Source organism: Physella acuta, unplaced genomic scaffold, assembly GCF_028476545.2.
Source record: "Physella acuta isolate Inbredline_101_S28 unplaced genomic scaffold, ASM2847654v3 ptg001482l, whole genome shotgun sequence".
Classification (NCBI taxonomy): Eukaryota; Metazoa; Mollusca; class Gastropoda; family Physidae; genus Physella; species Physella acuta.
This window is the reverse complement of record NW_026732997.1, coordinates 45,001-55,000: the sequence shown is the minus strand read 5'-3', so window position 1 is coordinate 55,000 and position 10,000 is coordinate 45,001. Positions and strand designations below refer to the sequence as shown.

The 10,000-nt window shown below is 35.3% G+C and overlaps 1 protein-coding gene across 2 annotated transcripts in view; it reads left to right on the top strand.

The window, feature by feature from the left end:
• Window positions 1-10,000, top strand: part of LOC131928315 (ATP-binding cassette sub-family A member 2) — a 35,076-nt gene that overhangs the window by 11,717 nt on the left and 13,359 nt on the right. For both annotated transcript variants that reach the window (XM_059284318.1, XM_059284317.1), the window contains exons 11-16: window positions 1-239; window positions 646-747; window positions 947-1,061; window positions 1,142-1,281; window positions 2,056-2,282; window positions 6,636-6,823. The exon at window positions 1-239 is cut by the window's left edge and continues 47 nt beyond it. In XM_059284318.1, coding sequence (XP_059140301.1) covers window positions 1-239; window positions 646-747; window positions 947-1,061; window positions 1,142-1,281; window positions 2,056-2,282; window positions 6,636-6,823 — 1,011 coding nt within the window. The remainder of the gene's footprint in view (window positions 240-645; window positions 748-946; window positions 1,062-1,141; window positions 1,282-2,055; window positions 2,283-6,635; window positions 6,824-10,000) is intronic.

Sequence of the window (10,000 nt, the reverse complement as noted above, 5' to 3'; positions counted from 1 at the left end):
GTTCTGGTTCAGCAACTTTCTCTTTGACCTTGCTGTTTTACTTGTGTGCTCCACCCTACTCTGGCTGCATGTCTGCGCCCTGCATGTCTTGGCCTTCGACTACCAACATATGCTGTTGCTCATGTTTATGCAGTTTATGCTTTTTGTAGGCGTCTTGCCTTTGTTGTATTTGTTCCAGTATTTCTTTCATAAAGCATCAACTGCGTCATTTCTCTTTGTGATTCTTACGACAGCTTATGGTAAGTTATGCATTTTTTTTTTACTTAAAATCAAAAGGGAAGTGCATACTTGTAGTATGAAATAAATTAAGTAAACAAACAATAGAACCCTTTGATAAGCTGACATAGTATATCACTTCTAACTCTAAAGTGTTAAATAAGTACAGCATATATATAGAGAGAGAAAGAGAGGGCCAGATAGATAGGCCTAGTTAAATTGATAGATATATATAAATATGTATACATCATATTTAAAAATAAAAGTATAACTGGATCTGTTATGCTGTCTTTTATGCATTACTACAACTTGCATCCAATCGTCATGAAACTGGGAAGTTGTTGAATATACTCCTATGGAGGTTTCTGCAGAAGAATATAATTTAATTATATATAATATATATAAATATATATTTTTAAAAAATTTCAGCTATTCTATTGAGTAGTAGTATTCAAACCTACCTTGTGATTTCTCCAAACGTTTTATTTTTGGAATTTTATTCTACTATATTGGGCACTGCAAAGCTAGAAGGTAAATGTTTTAGTTATAAACTTACTTTTTTAAATGTGAGATGTGTGTGGTAGTTGAATACATTTTAATAAGTTTTAATCCCATGGTTGTGAACATTTCGCTCTAAAATGCGGTTTATTTCATTGTGTGAATGCTCTTGTTGGATGCTATTGCATTAAATATAAATTTCTACATTTGTATTGATGTTTTTGTTTTTCAGGAGATTCTTTAGGCCTTTTAAGTGGCACATACTGGTTGAAAAGCTTAACATCATCCTTGTTTTTTTGGTTTATGCTGTTGGTGGTAATTGAATGGGATCATACTACTGGCCATAAGTAAATGTTTTCTTTATTGTTTTAATTTTTTTACAGATTATTAAAAGTTAATAGCAGTACATAAGTATAGATTTTTGCAGGTCTTCCAATATTTACGAGGAAGGAAAAAAGAAAGAAACTAACAAAGTGACAAGCGAAATAGCCCTAGAAGGGGATGATGAGGTCATTACAGAAAAAAACCGAATCTTGAACTCAAACATTAAGGATTTGTTTGATACAGGTAGATAATGTCTTTTTTCTCTCTACCTCGTTGCAGCCTAGGAGATGGTGTAGTTGGATGATAGAGTATACACCTGCTACCCCGAAAATCATGAGTTCAGATCCTGGACTTGAGTCCATAGTACCCTCTCAAGTCCACCTAGCTCTGATAAATACAGGTCCCACGTTAGGGCAAGTAAAGGGATCTGGGCATTGTGTAGACCTTTCTATGCCAAGGTGAGGGGTCCGCATGGTCGAGTCGGTAAAGCTCATGGTTGCTAAACCGAAAAGTCTCGAGTTCGAAACCTCGGGCAAATGAGGCTCGTTAGCTGGGGACAGCCACTCTTCTAGGAGAGACAACTCTAAAATCAAACAACTGCTGCCTTGTAGGTTGTTCTTGGTTGGACAAAGGCTATGGAAGCAAATCCAAAAAGAAAAGCAGGCTGAAACCGGAGTCAATGGCCTCAATGGCGCATAACCAGTTGACACATATCCTTAATTGTGGTGGAGGCGTGGTCGAGTCGGCAAAAAGCTCATGGTTGATAAATTCGAACAAAGTCTCGATTTCAAACCCACTGGCAGATAAATCTCGATCCCTTTCAACACTAATAATTAAAAACAAAGAAGAAGAAGATATGCCAAGGTCATTGAAACAGCTGAACTCTACTTTATCTACCCTATCTTAGTTTTGGCAATTGCAACATGAACTGTTATAGTTAAGTTAAGATAGAAAAAAAAAACCTTCTAATATTTACTTAAATATATATATATTTTTTTTTTAAAAACAACAATATAGATGAGTTGATTTTAGTGAAAGTAAGCATGCGTTTCCTCAACTGCATGGCTTTACATTTGGCTGTGGATGATGTAAGCTTTGGTGTTGCAAAAAGTGAATGCTTTGGATTGCTTGGGGAAAATGGAGCTGGAAGGTCAACGATGTTCAGACTTCTTGTATGTGACCTATCGTTCTGTAATGGGGATATATACTACAGTGGACTCAACCTCTATAAAAATAAAATAAAAGTAATTGGAGTTTTTATTCATCACACCTGGGTAAAATGTAAACTGGTTTCTTTCAGACATTATTTGTGGCGGGTAAGTGAGAGGGAGATGGGGGCAGACACTTGTTAACCCTTTATTTACGGAATTAGGTTCTGAATGAAATTTTTTTTTAAACAATGTGTTATCATATTGCTTTTGGCACATTAAAGCTGTTTATGTTGAAGGAAATTTCATTTAAATATTTTTTAATGGCCCAAACAGATATTGGTACTTATAAGTACCGTCAGGAATGTAGGACATTTTTTCAAAAAAATTTTTTTTTTACAAAACAGGAACAAACTAAACAATTTATAAACTAACAACATGGCAATCATTATAACAATCATCTTTTGTAATTTTCACACTTAAATACAGTACAAAAGTATATTTTGAGTACGATTTTTATTGGATTTTCTATCGGAACACATCTTAGACCTCAAACACAGCAAAAGTTGCGGACATGTCATGCTCCCTCATTCTTGTCTGTGGTCTTTCTGGTATAACAACGGTTGCCGGACTGAACATGCTTTTGCTGGAAGCTTCCAATAGCTATTACTTACAATGAGCCGCATAAACAAACAAAAGCCTAGTCATTCAGTACACAACTACTAGTAATACTAGTATAATTCTAGCGTACTAGAATGTTATGACAAGTGTACACTTCAGTGTAAAGTTCATAAATAAAAGTTAACTCAATGTGTTTAGGATTTTTGAAGTGATCTACTGTTTCCTGTTTACGGATTAAAATTTACCATATAGATCTATACTATATGCAGAAGTATGGACTATCACTTGTCTACAGGTATACATTACGTAAATGTATAGTTATTGTAGGCAAGACAGTTTATTGCAGTAAATATAACTAACAAATTAAATCTTACTACTAGTACTAGGCTTTGGTATATAAATGAAGTAAACTAAACCTAGTAAACGAACCTGCAACTGCTACCTTTATTCTTGTTATTCTTTTACTACTAGAAATCATGTAATTACAATATTTCTTAGGTAAACCATATGCTAACCTTCTTATAAATGTGTAAATATAACTTTTTGAGAACGTTTCGATAATTAATTATCAAAATAATATTTATGTCAGTCCACATCGAAAATCTGCCATTCCTAAAAATAGGTATTCTAAATGAGCCGAAAAATTTAAGCCGGTTTTAAAAATTTTTGGTCGCGTTGCGGCATCGCGCGGCGGTCCGACCCCATAATACATACGCAATTAGAAACCACTGATTTAGAAAGAAGAATGGTAGCTCTGTAAGATGGTATAACTTTGCCAGCTGTATAATATAATTAAATGCAAAAAATGTTCAATTTAAAATTTTAAAATGATTTTTTTCCATGAAAAAATAATTTTACAGCCGCCAAAGTTGTATATTCCGAAAGGGCATCCAATTTGCCATAAAACTGTTACGATTTAATGAACACTCCGTGTATGGGGTCGGACCGCAGTAAATGAAACCAATGTATACAAATCGCGACGACCCGCATCTAAATTTCGCCGGCTCGAGTCAAGATTGTGTTGAATTTCGGAACACCCGACCTCGGTTCAGAGCAAGATTTTGTGTTTATTCGTTGATTACAGTGGATTTAAAAACACGTGCAGGTAAGTTGAATGCATATTATATTACTAGCTATATTCTATTTATTTATGATTAACTGCTGCTTTAATACATTTGAATATTAGTGTCCGCTTATCGGTAATTGCTCCACGCTTAAAAAAAAATTTTCCAAAAAATTATCTAGCCTTTTTTAAAAGTCAGTTGTATTTAATTTATGGTCACTGAAATAAAAAAGGAATGCGCAATTAAATCAAAAAGATGTTTAAAAGGATGATAGAATTTAATTTGTTTTAGTAAATTATGTTAGTTAATAACATCGGCCGATTAAACTATCAATATTTTGTCGATATTTCAAGCCGATTGTCCGCCATGTTTTTTTTTACTTTCTCGTAGTGTTGGGTTCAACTATTATATTACCGCAGCTGTTAACAGCATACTTTCAATTTATTGTAGCATTGTTTTCTTTTTGTCTTTCCTAGTTTCATAGTTAACTATTCTATATATGTGCAGTAGTTACATTAAATTTTAGAATATTACGATCTTTTACATTTTTTATCTCTAGATTTATTGTAAAGACGACTTAAAATAAAATGTAGCCCCCCTTCCATAATAGTTTAGTCCAAAGTTGTTTCTAGATTTAGTCTAGATTCTAGATCTACTTAGATTAGTTAGATTCACTATTGCTTTCATGTTAATATTTAGATCTAGTAGTATAACTATCTATAGTGCTTACATTTAATATCTAAAAAGCATTGAGCAGCCTTACTTTTAATATTATTATTATTCTATTTACAGAGCAAGATATTAGCATGAAAGAAAGGGGAAACTCATTGGCCTACCAAAAATTTTGTATTGTTGTGAAAGCAACAACAGGACTCCTGAATACTTTTGAAGGAAACCATATGTCAAATGTTAGTATTGTATGCACTTTGCTTATTATTTATAATGATGTAATGTTACATGATTGATATTTAAGTTGGTATAAAGATATACAGGCCTGTTATATAAGTCAGTATATTTGAAATGCTAATTAATTGTTTTTATTCACAGACATTTTCTATACTCTGGACCAATGGAAGGATCCCTTACTAGATTCCATAATTTGATCTGTAACCTTGAAGAAGACAAACTCAACCAGGATATTGACTATTAATTACAATGCTACCCAACCTCATAGAGAAATTTCCCAATCAGGATATTGACCTGTCTTTTTGAACCTGCTCTAAGATTTCTGATAATTGTATAAGTTAGGACCTAGACATTTCCAGAAGTTGACTTTGATCAATAACTAACTAGAAGAAATAAATATACTAGTAACAAGTAAATTTATGCTAAACAAGTCATGATTAGGAACCAGAGTAACAAAACTAGATGAACATCACAACTCTATTAGGGTAATTTAAAAAGAATTTCAGTTTAATTAGTTATCTTACTTCGTCAGTTTTTAAAATGCATGGAATTTCTTCTTATTATAGTATATAAGTAAAGAAGTAGTATAGTTATTTAGTTTTTTATAACAAAGTAATGCTAACATGTTTCCTACACAATTTATATTACTTTCTTAAAAGTAAGAACACTTTTTGCAAGATGTTAGGTAATGAAAATTCTTGATTTTGGGCGTTAAGGAAGGATGCCTTGTATTGTTTTGCAGAATGATTATTTTATGTCTTTGTGTTTATTATATATTAAGAACATCATGTGCTTTAAGTTGGTGTAAAATTTATTAAGATACCTTACTTAAATAATTTTTAATAATTTTTTGAAAAAGGATGAAATTTCTAATTTTTATAAACTGACCTTGCTGAATCTGATCTCGCTAATTACTTTCTTTATTAATTCTTTACCTGCTTATTTTATACTAACATGGTTTGAATTTCCTTTCTTAGAACATTTATATTATTAATGTGGCTTAATTAGTTGATTTTCTATGATTTTTTAAAAATGACTGTAAATTAACTTTTTGTCTCCCTTTTCGTACTTCGGTAAAATTGTGCTTTGGCTCATTTTTATGTGAATAAATTTTCTATTTATATCTGTCTGACTACCTTGAAAAAAATTGGGTTTGCTATTTGTTTTACTGGCTGTGTGTGCAAGAAATTTGAGAGTTCTAACTTAGTTATTGTAGAAGTTAGTAGGGGTCTCAAATAGACCCTTTACTGTTCAAAAAGCGAACGCATTTTTTAAGTTTTAAAAAATTCATAACTTTTTTAAAAATGGACATACATCAATAAATTTGGTGTTTCTGTTCTGATGAAAACAGTCTCTATCAGGTGGAAGTGTTAAATTTTATTTAATTTCATTATAAAAATTTCATTTTGAATACCTACTAAAAATCCTAAAAAAATTACTGTGTGCCCTGACGGTACTTATAAGTCCACTTGTAAACATCGATCTAATACAAAGAGAATGTGATTAAAATTGTATAACTAGAAGTTAAACGCGTTACCCCGACTATTGGAGATGCCAATAAAAAATACTTGGGGATAAAAACTTCAAGAATAACGTAAAACAAAGGGAAATCAGGAACGTGTGTGAGAAAGTTACAGAACAATTGTAAACTACCGATACAGTAAGACATTGTAATTGGCGCCACACCAAAAATTGTCAAAATACATCGATCCCTTGAACTACCGGCGACACAGGGGAGATAATACTATTAATTACATCAATAATTTTTAAAATTCGTATTACATTAAAAATAATACATGCATGGTTTTAACTCACACACTAATGCCAGAATTCTAGTCCTGTCATCATCTTTTATCAGATCTATCAGAATATTGGCTACTGTCCCCAACAAGATGGTTTCCATGGTGATCTGACAGGACGAGAGTCCCTTCAGCTCTACGGGCAGTTGAAAGGAATTCCAAAAGAAAACCTTAAAGAAGTAATCGATGGCCTACTTAAACAAGTTATGCTGGAAGCACATGCTGATAAACTGGCAAAATATTACAGGTAAATATTTTTTAAAGCAAAAGGGCAAAGTGTTACAGGTAAATATTTTTGAAAGCAAAATATTATAGGTAAATATTTTTTAAAGCAAAGTGTTACAGGTAAATATTTTTTAAAGCAAAATATTATAGGTAAATATTTTTTAAAGCAAAGTGTTACGGGTAAATATTTTTTATAGCAAAGTGTTACAGGTAAATATTTCATAGCAAATTTTTTGTTACAGGTAAATATTTTATCGTAAAATATTACAGGTTAACAGGAAAATCATTGGCTGCGCCATGTTTACATATGAATAAAAAACATTGGCTGGGCCATATAAAGAGTAGGGAAAACATAGGCTGGGCCATATAAAGAGTAGGGAAAACATTTGTTGGGCCATATAAAGAGTAGGGAAAACATTGGCTGGGCCATACAAAGAGTAGGGAAAACATTGGCTGGGCCATACAAAGAGTAGAGAAAACATAGGCTGGGCCATACAAAGAGTAGGGAAAACATTGGCTGGGCTATATAAAGATTAGGGAAAACATAGGCTGGGCCATATAAAGAGTAGAGAAAACATAGGCTGGGCCATATAAAGAGTAGGGAAAACATTGGCTGGGCCATACAAAGAGTAGAGAAAACATAGGCTGGGCCATATAAAGAGTAGAGAAAACATAGGCTGGGCCATACAAAGAGTAGGGAAAACATAGGCTGGGCCATACAAAGAGTAGGGAAAACATTGGCTGGGCTATATAAAGATTAGGGAAAACATAGGCTGGGCCATATAAAGAGTAGAGAAAACATAGGCTGGGCCATATAAAGAGTAGGGAAAACATTGGCTGGGCCATACAAAGAGTAGAGAAAACATAGGCTGGGCCATATAAAGAGTAGAGAAAACATAGGCTGGGCCATACAAAGAGTAGGGAAAACATTGGCTGGGCTATATAAAGATTAGGGAAAACATAGGCTGGGCCATATAAAGAGTAGGGAAAACATATGCTGGGCCATATAAAGAGTAGGGAAAACATTGGCTGGGCCATATAAAGAGTAGAGAAAACATAGGCTGGGCCATATAAAGACTAGGGAAAACATTGGCTGGGCCATACAAAGAGTAGAGAAAACATAGGCTGGGCCATATAAAGAGTAGAGAAAACATAGGCTGGGCCATACAAAGAGTAGGGAAAACATTGGCTGGGCTATATAAAGAGTAGGGAAAACATAGGCTGGGCCATACAAAGAGTAGAGAAAACATAGGCTGGGCCATACAAAGAGTAGAGAAAACATAGGCTGGGCCATATAAAGAGTAGAGAAAACATAGGCTGGGCCATACAAAGAGTAGAGAAAACATAGGCTGGGCCATATAAAGAGTAGAGAAAACATAGGCTGGGCCATACAAAGAGTAGGGAAAACATTGGCTGGGCTATATAAAGAGTAGGGAAAACATAGGCTGGGCCATATAAAGAGTAGGGAAAACATTGGCTGGGCCATACAAAGAGTAGAGAAAACATAGGCTGGGCCATATAAAGAGTAGGGAAAACATTGGCTGGGCTATATAAAGAGTAGGGAAAACATAGGCTGGGCCATATAAAGAGTAGGGAAAACATTGGCTGGGCCATACAAAGAGTAGAGAAAACATAGGCTGGGCCATATAAAGAGTAGGGAAAACATTGGCTGGGCCATACAAAGAGTAGAGAAAACATAGGCTGGGCCATATAAAGATTAGGGAAAACATAGGCTGGGCCATACAAAGAGTAGGGAAAACATAGGCTGGGCCATATAAAGAGTAGGGAAAACATTGGCTGGGCCATACAAAGAGTAGGGAAAACATAGGCTGGGCCATACAAAGAGTAGGGAAAACATAGGCTGGGCCATATAAAGAGTAGGGAAAACATTGGCTGGGCCTTATAAAGAGTAGGGAAAACATTGGCTGGGCCATATAAAGAGTAGGGAAAACATAGGCTGGGCCATACAAAGAGTAGGGAAAACATAGGCTGGGCCATATAAAGAGTAGGGAAAACATTGGCTGGGCCATACAAAGAGTAGGGAAAACATAGGCTGGGCCATACAAAGAGTAGGGAAAACATAGGCTGGGCCATATAAAGAGTAGGGAAAACATTGGCTGGGCCTTATAAAGAGTAGGGAAAACATTGGCTGGGCCATATAAAGAGTAGGGAAAACATTGGCTGGGCCATATAAAGAGTAGGGAAAACATTGGCTGGGCCTTATAAAGAGTAGGGAAAACATTGGCTGGGCCATATAAAGAGTAGGGAAAACATAGGCTGGGCCATATAAAGAGTAGGGAAAACATTGGCTGGGCCATATAAAGAGTAGGGAAAACATAGGCTGGGCCATATAAAGAGTAGGGAAAACATTTGTTGGGCCATATAAAGATTAGGGAAAACATTGGCTGGGCCATATAAAGAGTAGGGAAAACATATGCTGGGCCATATAAAGAGTAGGGAAAACATAGGCTGGGCCATATAAAGAGTAGGGAAAACATAGGCTGGGCCATATAAAGATTAGGGAAAACATAGGCTGGGCCATAGAAAGAGTAGGGAAAACATTGGCTGGGCCATAGAAAGAGTAGGGAAAACATAGGCTGGGCCATATAAAGAGTAGGGAAAACATTGGCTGGGCCATATAAAGAGTAGGGAAAACATAGGCTGGGCCATATAAAGAGTAGGGAAAACATAGGCTGGGCCATATAAAGAGTAGGGAAAACATAGGCTGGGCCATATAAAGAGTAGGGAAAACATAGGCTGGGCCATACAAAGAGTAGGGAAAACATTGGCTGGGCCATATAAAGAGTAGGGAAAACATTGGCTGGGCCATATAAAGAGTAGGGAAAACATAGGCTGGGCCATACAAAGAGTAGGGAAAACATTGGCTGGGCCATATAAAGAGTAGGGAAAACATTGGCTGGGCCATATAAAGAGTAGGGAAAACATTGGCTGGGCCTTATAAAGAGTAGGGAAAACATTGGCTTGGCCATATAAAGAGTAGGGAAAACATTGGCTGGGCCATATGAAGAGTAGGGAAAACATTGGCTGGGCCTTATAAAGAGTAGGGAAAACATTGGCTGGGCCATATAAAGAGTAGGGAAAACATTGGCTGGGCCATATAAAGAGTAGGCAAAACATTGGCTGGGCCATATAAAGAGTAGGGAAAACATTGGCTGGGCCATGTTTAGATAGGGGGAAA